Here is a 19,988-nt window from a genome sequence, read left to right on the forward strand (position 1 = left end):
GAATAAGTGTGGGGCCAGATTTTAGCTAACCAATTGAGTTTTTATAGAGAGCAGAACAATGACCAGTATGTCATGTATTGATCTATATGAAGGGTACTGGTATAGAAACTGTCAGCCAATCCAGTAATTTATTTCAACATATTTTCTGTTCGCAATTAGTAGGTTCAGTGTTGCATTTTGTAGAAACAAACAGATTGTCACATGACCAACTGATTTATAGAGGACAATGGAGTTCCCGCCAATACTCACTGATTACATCTGATTTGTAGATTTGACTTTCTTTCGTTCCAGCAGAATTAGTGGCTACGCATTTATACTCTTTTCCAGCCTCCAGTTTAAAAACCCAAGCTGGTGCTGATGTTGTAGGTATTAGAGTCCAGGTCCCTCCACTTTTCACTTGTAGCTCAAAGTGTACACCAGTCGCTGTAGAGCTGCTCTGTTTACAGGTAATACTAACAGTTTTACCTTCCTGTGACAGTAATACACGTGTACCCGGTAATACATTCACACTGTTCAGTACAACTGCATCAGGTGCTGAAATATCAAATACACAATATACGTAATATTCTTGTACCCGGTAATACATTCACACTGTTCAGTACAACTGCATCAGGTGCTGAAATATCAAATACACAATATACGTAATATTCTTGTACCCAGTAATACATTCACACTGTCCAGTACAACTCCATCAGGTGCTGAAATATCAAATACACAATATACGTAATATTCTTGTACCCGGTAATACATTCACACTGTCCAGTACAACTCCACCAGGTGCTGAAATATCAAATACACAATATACATAATATTCTTGTACCCGGTATAAATAAAAAGGTGTTCAAATAGGTACGGGGCCGATTCAAGAGGAGGTTTGGGGCGCCCCACCCCTGATAATGGCAAGATTTTACTTGAAAATGTAAAATATCAAAATGACACCTTAAGAAATTTAAATTCATAAGCTTATTATCTGTATATCTAAAAACTGGTTAGTGTTTTCCGGTTAGCTTTTTTCCCTATCAATTATATACGTATATGATATGCCCTTTTTGGGGGAGGGTGAATCCGTCCCTGAATCAAACCCCATGGTATAATCATTTTCTAGAAGGTTGGATTTGACAAAGCAAATAAATAGTTATCAAAGTAACTCCCAAATCTCTAAATGTTAACAATATAATTTCATATGTTCAAATTACATTAGATAAATGACGAACGATTAATTCAAACAATGTAACATGCATTTCAGACTGATATCGAATGGAAATTCTCAGATGAAAATATTATATAACTTACAAGTAACGTCCATTCTAGTTTGATGTAGTATTTGATTTTGAAGTGGTCTCGGTAATACTAAACCATTGTATCTCCTCAACTGACATTGAATCAATGTTGCGTAAATCAGGTTTCTATAATCCATCTGATTCCTGTTAACAATTCCATCTTTCTCCGGGGTAGTTACGCCTTGTTTATGAATCGGATAAAACTCCGTTACACCTTCAGTATATGCATCAGCATACCATTTTACTGCTATGTTTTGATTACCGATCTTACTAGTGGCTTCACAAGTACAAGCCAGTGATTGGAATTCAGCCACCTTACACGGGTTTTCATTTATTTTTATACCTACAATGAGAATGATATGAAATGAAACACATGAACGCAGATAAGTTTTCCTTTTTCCCCCTCAGCATTATTTGATAAATCTTAAATCAGATGCGCCATAAGGGTTGACTAATTTATTTCCACAGTGAACTAGTGTGGGGCCAGATTTTAGCTAACCAATTGAGTTTTTATAGAGAGCAGAACAATGACCAGTATGTCATGTATTGATCTATATGAAGGGTACTGGTATAGAAACTGTCAGCCAATCCAGTAATATATTTCAACATATTTTCTGTTCGCAATTAGTAGGTTCAGTGTTGCATTTTGTAGAAACAAACAGATTGTCACATGACCAACTGATTTATAGAGGACAATGGAGTTCCCGCCAATACTCACTGATTATATCTGATTTGTAGATTTGACTTTCCTTCGTTCCTGCTGAATTAGTGGCTACACATTTATATTGTTTACCAGCCTCGGGTACAATTTTCCACACCGGTTTAGTTGAAGTAAGATGTGATGGGATCCAGGTCCCTCCTGCTCCACTGTTCAATTGTAGCTCAAAGTGTACACCAGTCGCTGCACTATTGCTTTGTTTACAAGTAATACTAACAGTTTTACCTTCCTGCGACAGTAACATATTTGTACCCGGTAATACATTCACACTGTCCAGTACAACTCCATCAGGTGCTGAAATATCAAATACACAATATACGTAATATTCTTGTACCCGGTAATACATTCACACTGTCCAGTACAACTCCATCAGGTGCTGAAATATCAAATACACAATATACGTAATATTCTTGTCCCCGGTAATACATTCACACTGTCCAGTACAACTCCATCAGGTGCTGAAATATTAAATATACAATATACGTAATATTCTTGTACCCGGTAATACATTCACACTGTCCAGTACAACTCCATCAGGTGCTGAAATATCAAATACACAATATACGTAATATTCTTGTCCCCGGTAATACATTCACACTGCCCAGTACAACTCCATCAGGTGCTGAAATATTAAATATACAATATACGTAATATTCTTGTACCCGGTAATACATTCACACTGCCCAGTACAACTCCATCAGGTGCTGAAATATCAAATACACAATATACGTAATATTCTTGTACCCGGTAATACATTCAAACTGTCCAGTACAACTCCATCAGGTGCTGAAATATTAAATATACAATATACGTAATATTCTCGTACCCGGTAATACATTCACACTGTCCAGTACAACTCCATCAGGTGCTGAAATATCAAATACACAATATACGTAATATTCTTGTACCCGGTAATACATTCACACTGTCCAGTACAACTCCATCAGGTGCTGAAATATCAAATACACAATATACGTAATATTCTTGTACCCGGTAATACATTCACACTGTCCAGTACAACTCCATCAGGTGCTGAAATATCAAATACACAATATACGTAATATTCTTGTACCCGGTAATACATTCACACTGTCCAGTACAACTCCATCAGGTGCTGAAATATCAAATACACAATATACGTAATATTCTTGTACCCGGTAATACATTCACACTGTCCAGTACAACTCCATCAGGTGCTGAAATATCAAATACACAATATACGTAATATTCTTGTATCCGGTAATACATTCACACTGTCCAGTACAACTCCATCAGGTGCTGAAAGTCCGTAGGAATCTGATAATTAATTACGACAAAAAGTCATCGTTTTCGCCAACTGCAAGTTGTACTGAATAAGTTTATTGAAACAGTTGACAGTATCAGGTATTTTCTTGGTATCATTCTTAGAAGTGGAAAATTTTCCATAATAAAACGGTGTCTGCAAATGTATGTGGTAATATAAGTTTTATCAGGTTCTCTGAACCCCTCTCACATAAGAGCTAGGCTTCCTCGACAGGGATTTGAACCTGACAGCATCGTGAGGATCTGCTATGATCTTCGCAGAGAAATATACCGTGACATGTTCAGGGTGGATTTATGTCTACTAGGATGAAAGGTTTGTACCATTGCAAGGTAAACTGTTTAAACCCAAAGCCGATTTCAGGATGAATTCTCAAATTCGAAAAAAAACTGTTACTTACAATGAACAATGATTGGATTAAATTGCTGAGGTTCTGGAAACGTAAGGTTCTCCTTTACAGCACATCGAAATGACGTTCCATTGTGCAGTGTGAAATCAGCTTTGACCTTGTACGTCGTGTCAAAACCTTTTAAACCCCCTTTAAGAGGTACTTTACGAGGTTGTGGATCAGGAATTGGCTCCCATTGTTCAGAACCTCTTCTCTTCTGTTGGTATATCACTGTAGGATCGGGCCTTCCACCCACAGTTCTACAAATATATTCCACAACTTCTCCTTGGTTTCTAATGTCAGGTTGTCCGGTGAAAGTATCTCGCGTTTGAATTTCAGCGGGAAAATCTGAAATAGAAAATGCAATTATGATGTTAATGTTTGAGAATGACTTTTGAGAATCACTTTTCAATCATTAGTATTTCAGTAATCCATCACTCATAACAGCTAAAATTTCTCAAGAAACGAGTGCAGAAACGAAGCTTTGTTTTTGCGCCCGTTTTGGTGCGTTCCTGCGCGGTGATTTCAGCCGAAGTTCGTTTCTTCGTCTGTTTCGTTTCTGCCCGGTAATATTTCTTTTTAACGAACTTTCGGTTATAACGACCTTAGTTACATATTTTCATCGGTTATAACATAGAAGTGTAAGCGAACGGGAAGGCCGACTCGTGACATCACCAGTACATTTCCCAATGCGATATCTGTTTTCGCGCAGCGCCCTCACCGGATTAGAAAGGCGAAGCGGAAGTAAGCACAGCATCGTGAACGTAGCTGCCGCAGAAATCCACATAATTTTCGTTGTAAGTTCCATAGTTTGAATCCGATATTTTATGAATAAAGATTGTATAACTGGCTGTGTGATTTGCGTTGAGAGTTGGATTCCAGTGTGATAAACGTCTCTGAAGTGGCGACAAATCCAGATAATTTTCAACAGACACTGCATAGACAAGATGAACCAACCATCAGTAAAAGATTCTGGACGTACATCTAACATAAAAAGAAAAACTTGTCTGGCATACCAACTTTACTGTCAGAGGGCCGCATTCATGGTAACCCTCTCATACCCTCTATGATGGCAAATATACTAAACCAACAGTTCCCTTCTCCGATAACAAGGTGATTGACAGTAACAGATGATTCCGGGCAACGAACAGCTCCCGGATATGATGGACCCCACGAAGCACCGCTGGTATCAACTTCCTACTCAAGAACCTGGATGTCTACAAGGCGTGTGGTCCCGACAACATCTCATCGAGCGTCCTGTACACCTGTTGCACCTGTCCTCGCTGCCATCTTCCGCTTGCAGCCTGAACTCAGGCATCGTGTCCGAGGACTGGAGATCAGAAAGGCGCTAAGCACTCTGCGATTAACTACAGACCCATATCGCTAACCAGTATATGTTGTAATCTCCTTGAGCACTGCTTAGCCCGCCAGATCATGAACCATGCTGAAGCTAATAGTATCGTCTCCACAACATAACGTCATACCATAGAGTTTGCGTACATTGACAGTATCTGTAACAAAGCCAACAAAACGGCTTCCCCAGAGGAAATGTACATATTTCATCACCCAGGATTAAACAACGGGCATAATCCAATCTCGTGACATTAGAATATGGATCAGCAGCTTGGGATCCACTAACCGAGTCTGATATCGCCAAACTCGAAAAGGTACAGCGGCTAGCCGCAAGGTTTGTCCTAAACAGATCGCAGAGCACCTCCAGTGTAACTAAGATGCTAGGACTCCTGAAATGGCCCACTCCGGAGAAACGTAGACGTGACGCTCGATTAACGCCCATGTACAAAACCATACATGGCCAAGCAGCCATCAACTCCGGAATGTTAGTCAACCCCACAAGACGTATACTCGTAGACACGACACTGCCATCAAACAACTTCCAAAATTGGATTTTCGAACATTTATGTGAGATGATCTCTGCCCCTGGTCAATGGAATAGTTTGCCAGAACATATTTAGGGCTATATAATCTTTTGACGTTTTTAAATCATCGGTTAAAACATGTCAATTTAATCTGTTGTTGTAAAGAGCTTTGAGATTGATCTTAATGTTAAGCGCTTTTAAGAAATAAATTATTATCATTATTATCATTGATTCTAAGTACAGCCAGCTGGCAAGAAATGGATCCTTCATAACCGTATAGCGAACTTAAAATCTGTCCAAATATCACATGTGTATGAGTAAAGAAAAATAGATAAGTACTATACTCATGTGGTTTCCTGTCATTTTTATCCCATTATTTCTATAAATGTGATCCACAGGGAAGATAGGTATCACTATGAATGTAACCACGCCTAAACTCACACCAAATTTCACTCATGATATTGTATAGAAATTATTTCATGAAAATATTACATAACTTACATGTAACGTCCATTTTAGTTTGATGTAGTATTTGTTTTTGAAGTGGTTCCGGTAACTCTATCCCATTATACTTCCATAACCGACATTGGCATAATGTTGAGTAAATCAGGTTTCTATAATCCATCTTATTCCTGTTGATAACTCCATCTTTCACCGCAGTATTAACGCCTGGTGGAATTCTGGAGAAATCTTTTATACCTTCTTTATATCCATCAGCAAACCATTCTAGTTCTATATTTGGATTACGAATCTTACTAGTGGCTTCACAAGTACAAGCCAGTGATTGGAATTGAGCCGCCTTACACGGGTTTTCATTTATCTTTATACCTATAACAAATTTAGATGAAAACATTTACAATTTACCAGAAGCCGTGAAACTGGAAACAAAGGAGATAAGATTTTGGACGATTTGTTTGTTTTTCAAAAGGACTCTAAACCTAAGGTTCGATAGAGTGTACAATCGAAATTGATTGGCATTTGCAAAAGCTCGGATTTTGCAAATGTGATTCAATCAATGACATGGCATTAACTTTGATAAGCGGTGAAATTTCAAAATAAAAAATAGAAGAAACACACGGCTAACGTCTTAGAAAGAACGGCCTATACTCACTGATTACATCTGATTTGTAGATTTTACTTTCTTTCCTTCCCGCTGAATTAGTGGCCACACATTTATACTGTTTACCAGCCTCGGGTACAATTTTCCACACCGGTTTAGACGAGGTGAGAGGTAATGGTGTCCAGGTCCCTCCTGTCCCATTGTGCACCTGTAGCTGGAAGTGTACACCAGTCGCTGTAGAGCTGCTCTGTTTACAGGTAATACTAACAGTTTTACCTTCCTGCGACAGTAACATGCTTCTACCCTGTAGTACATTCACACTGCCCAGTACAACTCCATCAGGTGCTGAAATATCAAATACACAATATACGTAATATTCTTGTCCCCGGTAATACATTCACACTGTTCAGTACAACTCCATCAGGTGCTGAAATATCAAATACACAATATACGTAATATTCTTGTACCCGGTAATACATTCACACTGTCCAGTACAACTCCATCAGGTGCTGAAATATCAAATACACAATATACGTAATATTCTAGTACCCGGTAATACATTCACACTGTCCAGTACAACTCCATCAGGTGCTGAAATATCAAATACACAATATACGTAATATTCTAGTACCCGGTAATACATTCACACTGTCCAGTACAGCTCCATCAGGTGCTGAAATATCAAATACACAATATGCGTAATATTCTTGTACCCGGTAATACATTCACACTGTCCAGTACAGCTCCATCAGGTGCTGAAATATCAAATACACAATATGCGTAATATTCTTGTACCCGGTAATACATTCACACTGTCCAGTACAACTCCATCAGGTGCTGAAATATTAATACCAGTCTATAAAACCGGACGCTGCAGTTAAAAACTAGTTCATCATTTTAACTCACCAGTATTTCTCTTATTTCGTACCGATACAGCTTCTGAATGGAACGAGATTGTCAGCAGTAGAATTACATCGATTACCAACCACATCCAGTTCTTCATCTTCAAGGCGTTAACGTGTCACCTTGAAATAAACAATTGGAATCTAATGTAATGTAGAGTAAACTGCGCGCTCTTCTCACACGTCTCATGTATGTGTTTATATAGAAACGCTTTAATCGACTTTGAATTTGCGACTGATAAAAAACTATATATAAAGTTTTATGAAAATAACCCAAATAAACAAGATGATAAGACAAAGGTACTTTCAATTTCACTTTTTCAGTAATTCGTTTATTTACAGTATATTCTAAAATCTTATACCCACTACAATTTTCTATTTAACTCTATTTCTTGTCAGATCCCTCGTTTTTCTTCAAATCAGATATTTCTAGCTCCATCCTCTAGTAGTTTAATGAAAGGCCCAGGTTTGATATGACGTAAGTTTTATCAACAAACCGCCTTAAACCGGTTTAACTATTCTTTATCATCGTCACCCAATCAACATTAAACATGATAAAACATGATTGGAGCGTCTCATGCAGCGAAAAAAAGTGTCTGAACACTGTCCCTATCGTCTTTTTTAATCCTTACATATCCATTACCTTTTCCGATCATATTTAGCAGAAAACTATTGGTTTATTCAAACAATACCAAACGTGAACATTCGTATTGTCTTTACTTCTTCCAAAATAAAGAACTACTTTTCCCATAGTACACCTTCACCCTTGTTTACCAATTTCATAAATTCAAATGTTTGCGTGATGCAAAATGAAACATACATTGGTAAAACAATGTAAAGGAACACGGAACTTCACCTTCCAGCGAGAAAGGAACATTTAACATCATGTGAAAATTGTGCATCGAACTTTTCTTCAAAAATACAACTTTTCAATCATTGATTGAAAAATGACTTTGAAATCACCATCGAAGACACATTACGTACAGAATCCAAAAAACCAAAGTATCAATAGACAACTTTCCACACGCGGTGTCTCATTTTTACTGAGCGTGTTTCGATTTGTAGGTCTTCTTTGTAAACTATAGAGCGCAAGGCTCTGGTGGATGCAGGCGGGCCCTGCCAAAACCGCAATTCATGAGCCAATTAATGAGCGTCTAACGCATAGGCGAAAATACACTATTACAGGGTGTCCCATTAATTACTATACATAAAGAACTGCCTGTATCCTCCACATTTCTTAATGAAATGTTTCGATTTTCCACCAAATGATAGAATGTAACAGTACTTTTTGATTATTATCGTGGTTGCTATGGTAATTTGCTTAGTGATTTCCTAGCAACTGATTACATTGTTGTAGTGATTTTGTATAATTCTGATTAAGAATAGATCACTGTTAAATCATATCTATGTCTCTGAAACAAAAAGCCTAGATAGTATGCTGGTTTTAGGAAACCAAATCTTTCTGTCAGTCTGAACCATAGATTTTGGTGTCAAGAATCCCTATTTGATTGCAGAGAAGCCACTTTATCAATGTCATCAAGTGAGCTGTCTGTTGTCTACGAGGTGTGATCTTTGGATTTGCCATACAGTAGGTCATCCAGTGGGCCTATAATCGGGCCATACCTTTTTGACAAAAAGGAAATGCTGACTATGAATGGAGCCAGCTATCATAAGATGCTGATTCAGTACTCCATTACAAAATTCGTAGATGTCTAGAGGATGTCTCAATCCTGTGTGGTCCCGACAGAATGGTGTGCAATGTCTTTCAGCACACAAAACAATTGATGTTCTGCATAGGCATTTCGGTGACAGAATCTCAGCGCTCCAAACTGTAAACGACTGGGCCCCATACTCGCCTGACTTAAATCCACTGGATACTTGTGGGGCTAGCTGAAGGACACAGTGTACCAAAACAAGCCAGAAACTATTGATGATTTAAAGAGAAACATCTGCAATAACACAGATGATTGTCAATGTACTGAGAAATTTCAACAATAGACTGAATCATGTGATAAAATTGAAAGGTTCTCCCATCTAGCATATTTTGTAAATTAATTTGATTTTAGTAAAGTAATTTTCTGTGGTGAAAAGTATTATTGTAGTCCATCTCTCCTGAAGATTTGGCTGATTTATCTCAAGCGGTTTGAAAATGACAGGCAGTTCTTTATGTATAGTAATTAATGGGACACCCTGTATTTAACTATCTGGATGATTATCAGATCTTTATTTACAAAGAAAATATAATAAGTTATGCAAGTTATACAGTGGATGTACATCCAGAATATGAAATGTTTTAATATCAATTATCATGATTCTTATCAATATATATTATAAAACTTCATTTAGCAATAGTAACAAATTTACAAAACAAACAAAAGTTTCTAAGACAGTTTTGACAAAACGATTTATTCTACAGAATATTCTACAGATTTCTAGCTTCGCTAAAACTAAAGATATCAGAGAAAAACCCTCGATAAAACATGGATTATATACATTCCTTGAATTAAAAGGAAGGACAGATGAACCAGAGAAAACCTCCTCAATCAAACAATAATCTGACACAAATTCTAGTGTGTACGTGTTCATATAGAAACGTTATAATCGACTTTGAATTTTACGAAAGATAAAAAACATAAAGTTTTAAGATAATAACCAAATAAACAAGATGATAAGAAAAAAATACTTTCGATCTTACTTTTTCACTGAAGTTGATATTTTATCTTCAGTATATTCTCCTTCCAGTTTAAAATGTTATACTTACTTTAATTTGTTATTTAACTTTCTTGTCAGACCCGTCGATTTTCTTCAAATCAGATATTTCTACCTCCATCCTCTATTAGTTTGGCCCAGGTTTGATATGACGTAAGTTTTATAAATAGATCACCTTCATTCTTCATTAATAATGATAAACTTTATTATCAAAGAAATATTTCTTTTATGACAAATTATCATAATACATGCAAATTATACAGATGACTGAGAACAAAACATTTAATATATATATATATATATATATATATATATATATATATATATATATATATATATATATATATATATATATATATATATATATATATATATATATATATATAGAACTATATTACATTATTTCAAGTTAACTTAATAATATATATTTCTTAGCAATCAATTTGCCATGGCAAGCCCTGTCTAGAATACATTAAAAAATTGATTAATAATCGATGTTAGTTCAGTTTGTGTGTATCATTAAAACTCCTATGATGTTGTCAGTTCTAAACCAACCATAACGGGCTGAACTAGTTGAAATATACACTAGTTCAACTCCTATGATTATTGATACCTTATCTTCAGAACTAACTAACAGGGAAATAATATGACAGCAGTCCGCGGCACAAGATTTACCTTCTCTTAAATGTTACTTGCTTAGAAATTGCATGTAAATACACCAGAATTTTCCAGACCCCTGTTTCGACTTGGCGTTCTGCGTGGAATCTTTTAAATCGGAGCCGTGTTTCAAATCCTGCTTCGATCGGTGGATCAAGCTGGTGTGATCTTACGGTCGTTCCACCTTCGTTTGTAACGACCTGCATGTTTTCTTTTTCAATTCAAGTTTATCAAAGTTTATTTGTATAGAAAAGTATGACAAAATCTAAAAGGCCTACCAAACCCAGAAAGCCCCCGTCGGTGCAGAACGATTTTGGCGGTATAGAAAGTATGGCGGTATATCAAGGGTCCACTGTGTATACAAATTATACTAACATATTTAACAATTATACATCTACGGATCGCATTTTTTACGAACAATCCACAAGAGCGTGAAAAAAAAATGTTCAATAACATTTTCTTTCAATTTAAACTCCGTTTCAAATTTTATGTATGAACTGTTTCTTCCTTTAAACTTGCCGCCTTCCCGGCTTCTATATTCATATAAGGAGTTGTATCTGTGTCCTTTCCGGCTTCCATATCCATATAAGGAGTTGTATCTTCGCCCTTTACGGCTGTCATATCCATATAAGGAGTTGTGTCTCTGCCCTTCTCGGCTGTCATATCCATATAAGGAGTTATGTCTCTGCCCTTCTCGGCTTCCATATCAATGTAAGAAGTTGAGTCTTCACCCTTCTCGCCTCTCATGGCTTTATGACTTTGCGTGTTATGTTGTAATCTAGTTTCAGCATTCCTCAAAAGTTTTCTTTTTGAAAAATTATCGGAATTTCTGTAATCATCCGGGTCTTCGTAGATGTACAACTCGTCATTTCTTGATTCAAGCTGAAGAGGTCGAGTTGAAGTGTTCACATGACCTTCACCGGTTTCAAGCTGTTGCGGTTGTGTTGAAGTATCCACGTGACCTTCAACGGACGAACGTCGTCTGCATCTGAAATGTTTGATGTAGCAGTATAGGAATTATTGTGAAGGATGCAAATTTGTTATGATTATTATAATAATCATAAAAAATTGCATCCTTAACAATAATTCACAATCCAGCTAGAAATTAGGAATGTTAGTTTAGCCAAAATTTTGAAACTGTCAGAATAAGATGTTCTTTAACATAATCACTGGGGTATGGAGAAGCACACAGTGTATGTATGACGAGTTTTCCGGTCGACTAACCTGCGAATGATGACAATGACGCAAATGATGACAACAGCGATGATAACGATCAAAATGAATCCAGTCGCTCCGCAGGCGAAGTAGAGAATGGTCCGATCAATTGTGGTCTGGTCGGTTGTGGTCTGGTCAGTTGTGCTTCGGTCTTTAATGGTCCGGTGATAGGGGTCTGATTTAGTCTGAAAGTTGTAAGAATAATGAAATAGAATTTTTGAATGACGTTTTATTCGAAAAGAAATCAATAATCAAACTTATAATTCGATTAAACTAATTCGTGTACACTTGACGAAATCCTACAATTTGGATTTTAAATGATATAATTTATTATTCGAAAACCACAACGTTTCGGCTATTTTTGCCATATTGAAATTAATCATCAAATACCAATACAAGAATACAGTACATAGCAAACCGTCCAACTGACATTTTTGCTGTGTTGAATATGACAGGGCCGTAGGGCTACGAATTTTTGGCCGATCAAGATTATTTCTGAAGGCAGATTTCGGATGGCCGCTGTACATTACACAGATGACAACTTCGTCACAAGGGTCCAGCGACATTGTCGACGATGGCGCACGATTTTTTCAGCCGGTTTTGTATGTCAATACAATGTAGACTGACACGTTAAGTTAACTTGTTAGGTATTGTTTAAAAGTGACAAGCCTTCAATTAGAGTTCGGTAATTAGAGAGAGCATAAAACATTCTATAAAGGCCAGACGACTATTGTATGAATTGAATTAGTGAATTGTCTAGGAAGTAAATATTCACACAATGAGATTTAGATTAGATTTGCACACTTGCATAGAGGACATTCGAAACTCGTAGCGAAAAAAATCTTGTTGGTCCAAACCAACCAGAAATTTTTGATTTTCGAATAAAAATGACAGATTTATTAATTGTATTTTTTTTCTCTCTAATTAAGGTGTCTATCTGATCTCATCGCCGCTAGACCATTTTACTCCTTTTGCTACGGACCTGAATAGTTTTACATAGTATTGGCGCGATATTTGAAATATAAAAATACAACAGTCTATAATTATTATAATTTTTTCAGGTGCGGTGACCTGTACGGCCTCTAGGCTTTCACTGCCTCCTTCATTTAACTGTTATTTCTCTTCACTATTATCGTTATTATATCTTGTACTTTAAGTTAAATGAAAAATAAAATATTATTATAGTGTTAGTTGTGTTTGTTACGGGTTTCGACTGTTGGAATGACCAGAAATACATGTAACAAAACTCGCAGGATGAAAAACAGAAGCTATGTGTAAGAACTAAAGATCAAAAGACCAATAATAATCAATATATTATCATATCAATAATGAATCCAGTTCCACAATCTGAATCCAGTTCCGCAGTTCTGAGTGGTTAATTTTACTCTTAGCTCCAGTTCAAGAGTTATGTGGTTTTAATTTGACCAGGGAAGTTAGTTTCATTTCCCTGATTTGACCAAGGCTTGAGAGGCAGATTCTCACCTTCGGTAGATCAGTAGTTGAATGATCTGAAACGAGAAATAACTAACCGAATTAGAAAAAATCATGCTTCGATCTCATACCTAAAGCCTGGTTTTCACGAACGCTTCCACGCCCCGATCAGGAAAAAGCAACTCGGCTTGAAATTGAATGTGCCCTTTTGTTTAAAATCATTTGCCTCGCCTTAACAAAATGTGACCTTTTCTACTTTTCGGATCGATATAGCGACGACTGAATGTGCCCTGCTATTAAATGTATTAAATGTAATGATATTTCTAAAATAATTTACCCAGATATGATATTCTAATGGATAAAATATTTCTAGATAATAGAGAAAATAACAATAAAGCCTAATAAATGATGGACAAATATTACAAGGCAATTCCGTTTTAGTTAACTGATATTTGATCCCTCGTAAACATCACAACCTGAAAAGTCACTTTATTCGAAAGTAAATATGAGATGAATGATAAGCTGTTATCACTGTAAAGTTGTTGATTTAAAGAATGAGGAAGTTTGAGTAGTTGAGGTATCACTTCACTGAATAGATTAAATTCGCCGACGGATTAATACGTCCGATAAGAGCGGGCACACGTAGCGATCAAACCGAAATTCGGTCAGCGACTGGCACTTAGTGGGAGAGAGTTAACGAATCACATGATATCAACAACGCATCCTATTTGTTGATAAAAATGGATCGCTCGGCGGAATTCGCCGAGTGCGGGCAGACGAGCGAATTTGCGGGCGATCCGACGGCGTAAATAATCGGGCGAAAATATCAAACATGTTTCATACGAGCGACACCAGATATTAGACATTTTATCAGTACACTTTTTAAAAATTGATCGTCCACACTTCACACGTGTTCACTGCTTCATCTGAGACATTTTTAATTGAAAATGAACTACAAACACCAGATATTAGACATTTTATCAGTACACTTTTTAAAAATTGATCGTCCACACTTCACACGTGTTCACTGCTTCATCTGAGACATTTTTAATTGAAAATAAACTACAAACACCAGATATTAGACATTTTATCAGTACACTTTCAAAAACTGATCGTCCACACTTCACATGTGTTCAGTGCTTCACATGAGACATTTTTAATTGAAAATAAACTACAAACACCAGATATTAGACATTTTATCAGCACACTTTCAAAAACTGATCGTCCACACTTCACATGTGTTCAGTGCTTCACATGAGACATTTTTAATTGAAAATAAACTACAAACACCAGATATTAGACATTTTATCAGCACACTTTCAAAAACTGATCGTCCACACTTCACATGTGTTCAGTGCTTCACATGAGACATTTTTAATTGAAAATAAACTACAAACACCAGATATTAGACATTTTATCAGCACACTTTCAAAAACTGATCGTCCACACTTCACATGTGTTCAGAACTTCATCTGAGACATTTTTATTGAAAATGAACTAAAACACAAGACACATTAACTATGCAGATAAATTATAGTTTTGTCTCGCTTTTTGATGAAATAATGGTTAAAAAATGAACTATTACTTACCGGTTTCATGAACTACAATCATATGAAACTGACAAGGTTTCGGATATGTAGAGTTTTCCTTTACTAGACATCTAAATGAAGATCCATTGTGTAGGTTGAAATCTGCTTTGAATTTCAAATCAGCGTAAGCGCGTATTTTCTCTTCGACGTATCTGTGAGGTTGTATACCTCCAAGAACCGGGCCCCATGATTCAGAGTTTCGGCTCTTCTGTTGATATATCAATGTTGTGTTAGGTTCTGACTTTCCAACCGCTATGCTACAACTATAGTTTATCTCTTGTCCTTGGGTTATCTTGGCGGTTCGATGTGTACGAGTTGTGATATACCGATCGCCTGAAAAGAACGGATGTGTCGAAATGTCACATACAAGCGCAACACAAACAATACAAAAAAAATCATTCATGATAATTTGAGTAACTTACTTTCATCTCTCTTCATTCGAGAAAATTCTGTACTGTGTATGTTTCCCAGTTGCAGTAAAATTACGACGCACATTAGTACGAAACAGTTCTTCAACATCATTCTCAGGATTCTGATATAAAACTCCCAGTAAAACTAGGCACGTTACCGAACTAGTTCCTTATCAATGGACAAAATGATCATATCTAAATCAATCGAAGCCCGTATCTCGCTGTGTTGATTTTTATTTATACGGAAATAGATTTAAATAGTTATCGGTAAATAAACTGCACCTTATTTGATTAGTTGGGACAAAAGAAAATCATTTTTTACTCCAGGGGACGCAGGAAGTGTCCTTATTTCACAATAGTGAAAAGTTAATTCCCTAGATGTCTTGCAATATGGTATTTTTGCTCAATGATAACTTCAATATCTAGCTTTAACTATGGATCTACCCCTGTGCGATACATGTTTATATCGACCGTACATTAATTACATTGAGAAAAGATTGAAATAAATCCTAAAACTGTTGGATTTCAAATTCAATATGGCGGAATCGGTCGACGCGTTTTCGCTCTAGCCCCTAAAATTTCCGTTCAAGTAAAACGGTGGCTACGTTTGAAATCGAAACACTTTCGAACTTTGGAATACTGTCGAAGGAACCGTTGGGCAGCATCTGAAGCCGTCAAAGTATTTTTACCGAGGAAAACTGTACGCGAGTGTGATCGAACTTAAATAGTTGTTTAATACAAATCGGCTGAATTTAAAATAGTTTAACAACACTAAATATCACTGATAATTGTTATACATATTTCATCTATATTTCGTATTTCTTTATCGTTTTATGTCTCCATCTTATTACTCATTGTCCTCTGAGACTGTTTGTCTGTGTCAGAATGTGTTAATTGTTGTTTGTCTCACTGTCACGTCACTCGTCACCTTTGTTTTTGTATCATTTTCCATGTCTCAACCTGTCTGAATCTGTGTTATATAAATAGCTATGTGTAAAAATAAAGTAAGTCCCAGTTTTGGTATTCCAAACTGATAGTTCGCTCGTTACTCTTTCGCTCTGTTCCGGATTTCCGACGTCGACCATTCTTCGAGAATAGGACTGAATATAGCTTTGCTAAATTGGTGTTAGAACCGGCGGGCAAGTTTTACATTCAACTGCCCGTATAAGATCGTGGTACCACGCTCTCAACAGCAAGTTTTTCCAATCACGATGAATATTCTACCACCGGCAGTCGTAGTAACTCTTCAAGAGGCTGGATACCACCAGGCACCTCAGAATTGGACTATTAATGCCGAGGAAGGATGTATCAAAGTTTCACTGACATGGACAGTCCAGTCATCGAAGCCTTCGAAAGCATTGAAATCGAAGTCTACTCTGAATCGGGACCGTAGACGTATGCAGGAATTCCTGAACCGAAGGATGCTGAAAACAGAAGTTCCGAAGTCAACGAAATCAGATAACGCTACCATGGACACAGCGGTCATGACTGTCAACACGACTCATGAAATAGGAGCTCAGACAGTTGAGGACGTCATAACTACCGCCAACGAACGACGTAACAGTTAGACTAGCGAGGTCTGACTATCGCCGTGCCAAACGTGTGTACCTAAGCCTGCGCACTTGAAATAATCATTTTGAAATGAACCGTGCCTTCCGTAAACAAAAAAAAAACTATTAACAAATGGAAAAAACGTCCTGGTTTCATTGCTACTGTATTGAGTTACGATGTCATGACGTATAATCACGTGTACAAATCAGAATAAAAACGGTCGAGTATTGTCGGTAGCGGAGAACGGATGTTCGTTTGTTTTTGTTTCAATCTGAAGCTCGCTCTGGGTGGCATCACAACTATATTAGTTGAATTCTTCTTTTTTTAAAGTTAAGCACAAATAGTTTTTTTAAGTTATAGAAAGATCTTCACACAGCATCGAGTTGCTTAACTAATTCTTATAATCCAAATGTAGTTAGATGATTTAAAGTTGATTCTCTATATAGTCAACCGAAACTTTCTCGGATACTCCTCGGAATCACGTGAAATAAGAGATAATTGACGCTGTTCGGCTGATTAGTATCCAATACTCCCTCGAGTATAGATCCTCGTGTCACTACCACCTGTTTTCTTTTCAATATTTGTCCAGGTTAACGCAGCAGGTGTCGATAGAATAATCTGAATCAGTTGATAAGTCCGAATCTTTTAGCTTAATCCAAACGCTTGAAGTTGAAATCTCCGTATGAGTTAATCGCAGAGTAATCAAGACGGATACAAGAATAAATGTCAGAAATTGAAAATCCTGTCGACAACGCCAATAGTGACCGAGACCAGAGTGGTCGGTTCGAATCGCTGGACGCCCAAACTGACTAAGACAAAATTCGTATTATCCGGTATCACAATTTCACTTTCGGCATTTGATCGTTCAAGTCCGTGCCGCAGAATCTTAGGAAAGATATAATTTTACCTATGCGCTGATGAGCTACTAAAACAATTGGTTTCCTCGATAAAACTAGAAGAAAATAGTAGCAAGCGCAGGTACAAAAACCCTGAAATGAAAAATTAAATTTGATAAAGAGGCAAGGAAACTTAATTCCGCCTAGAGGGGGATATAGTTATTGTAAAAAACTACACGGGTTTCCTTCCACTAAATCATACACTCGACTGCATCAGGAGGGCTTACTGTAATTGCCGGAACGGAACGAAATAAACCCTGCTGAGAACTGTCTTTATTGACTCGATCACACTAGTTACATCAGCAACAATCGTATAACATTCGCTTAAAAATAGCGATTCTTTGTTTGATAACTATTCTAAAGGTTATTGGCACAAATAGTGATTTTTTTATTATCTTGATATTTTCACTAATAACTCGTGTATCGGTTCAATATCGGGATGAACTGTCAAACTTGCGCGGATAGCAAATCGTAACCCTATGCGCTGAACGAATTATTAGAAATAGCTTGAAAATCCGAACGGCGTTTGACTGAGCAAATAATGAATAATTCTATCAATTTAAAAGCTTTATTTATGGATAATTCTGATGCAAGCTAGTGTTGAATGATGTATGGAATTCGACTAAACAAAATATCTGTATTCTTCGCATGCCACAGTAGGATAGCTAGTCTGCGATAGATTCCAACCGTTCAGTGCTGCCCCTATGAATAACAATAGCGGAATTTCTGTGAACTAAAGTACCCTAGGTGCATATTTACCGCCGGAAGATGAAATAACTGATGTACAGTTTAGATTTATGTTTGATTTGCTGCCAAGTTTAAAAGTCGAAATTTCGTGTTAGAAAAGAAAAATCTTACGGCCGCAAAACTGCTTTTCCAAAATATGTTGTCAGTAGTGGTTGCTATAATGCTGACCGTGAACTATATAATATTGTAAACGTGTCTGTATAAAATACAATCAGTTACAACCACTCCTTTACTACATGACAGTTCGTCTCGGGAAATGAGTAGGTTCGAACCCCACTTTTCTTTGTAATCCGCGTACTTTAAAGATGACAAGGTTCAGATCTGATTGATTCCGCTCGCATTCATCATTTTATTTTCGTATATCCTTCGAAACAAATTCATCCACAGAAAAGTAAGACAGATAACATTTAGAATCATAATTAACTGATTTTATTGAAAGTATAGCCTACTGATACAAACTATGTATATTGTCGATTTTGATGAAAGATCGAATGGAATCGTCACTCAAAATACTGCCTAAAACAGTCGAGACAAACACGTCTCATTCTGTTTGAATTCAACAAAAAAATAACTCGTTAAGACTTTCTCAAAGATTATTTCATAACTTGTTGTTGTGGCAACAACTGGTAAGAATCAACCTACATCACTAAACGTCAGGTTTATGGCAGTCACAGCAGTCAGTGATAAATTACCCAAACATTAACTGAAATCGCTCATATATTATCGATTTATTACACTATAGATTTATCAATTTATTACATGTACTTGCGATATTTTTGGAGGACAATAAAAATTCTGGCACAAAATTTTTACTTCTTCATATTAGTTAAATATAATTTCATTATTTCATTAATGGTGTACAATTCAAATATTAGTATAACAGAATTATTTTCATTCTAATTTTAACCTCCTGGAATTCAAAGCTTGAATTATATGATTCTTTTTTCTACCAAATCAATTCAAATTACTTGAGTTAGATCATAATTTGAAATTTAACCTCTTAACACAAGAAATAAAATATAGATTCACCTAGATTGTATTGAAAATACCGATAAACAAACTAGTTTGACACAAAGCGTGTTATAAAACCACCCGGTCTAATATCCGTACTTCTCACTGGACGCCTTGATTTGCGTTGGCTAGTGTTTAGTAAACCTTGCTCATCCTTCAGGTCGGTGATATCCTGACTTTCCGCTCCCTACAAAAATAAGCGTTTGAAAACAGTTGAAGCTTCTCTGGGAATCAAATAAATTACCGT

At 36.6% G+C, this 19,988-nt stretch overlaps 2 protein-coding genes across 5 annotated transcripts in view; both read right to left on the reverse strand.

Annotated features, from left to right (window-relative positions):
- Positions 1-7,939, reverse strand: part of LOC141906708 (uncharacterized) — a 31,483-nt gene extending 23,544 nt beyond the window's left edge. The window contains exons 1-8 of one of the 4 annotated variants that reach the window (XM_074796012.1): positions 7,892-7,939; positions 7,530-7,648; positions 6,675-6,968; positions 6,065-6,391; positions 3,699-4,034; positions 1,999-2,292; positions 1,294-1,623; positions 250-534 (exon numbers count right to left, since the gene is read on the reverse strand). In XM_074796012.1, the coding sequence (XP_074652113.1) occupies positions 250-534; positions 1,294-1,623; positions 1,999-2,292; positions 3,699-4,034; positions 6,065-6,391; positions 6,675-6,968; positions 7,530-7,626 (1,963 nt within the window). In that variant the 5' untranslated portion in view covers positions 7,627-7,648; positions 7,892-7,939. Of the gene's footprint in view, positions 1-249; positions 535-1,293; positions 1,624-1,998; positions 2,293-3,698; positions 4,035-6,064; positions 6,392-6,674; positions 6,969-7,529; positions 7,733-7,891 lie in introns of those variants that run through there. The other 3 variants (XM_074796013.1, XM_074796014.1, XM_074796015.1) reach the window with 3 other exon arrangements.
- A 2,707-nt stretch (positions 7,940-10,646) lies between these two features.
- Positions 10,647-15,702, reverse strand: LOC141907410 (uncharacterized). The gene is made up of 5 exons (XM_074797041.1): positions 15,549-15,702; positions 15,127-15,459; positions 13,589-13,614; positions 12,116-12,291; positions 10,647-11,879 (listed from the first exon to the last, which is right to left on the reverse strand). The coding sequence occupies exons 1-5, from the start codon at positions 15,646-15,648 to the stop codon at positions 11,378-11,380; spliced, it is 1,137 nt and encodes a 378-aa protein (XP_074653142.1). The 5' UTR covers positions 15,649-15,702; the 3' UTR covers positions 10,647-11,377.
- Positions 15,703-19,988: the final 4,286 nt, after the last annotated feature.

This window comes from Tubulanus polymorphus, chromosome 6 (assembly GCF_964204645.1).
Source record: "Tubulanus polymorphus chromosome 6, tnTubPoly1.2, whole genome shotgun sequence".
Lineage (NCBI taxonomy): Eukaryota > Metazoa > Nemertea > Palaeonemertea > Tubulaniformes > Tubulanidae > Tubulanus > Tubulanus polymorphus.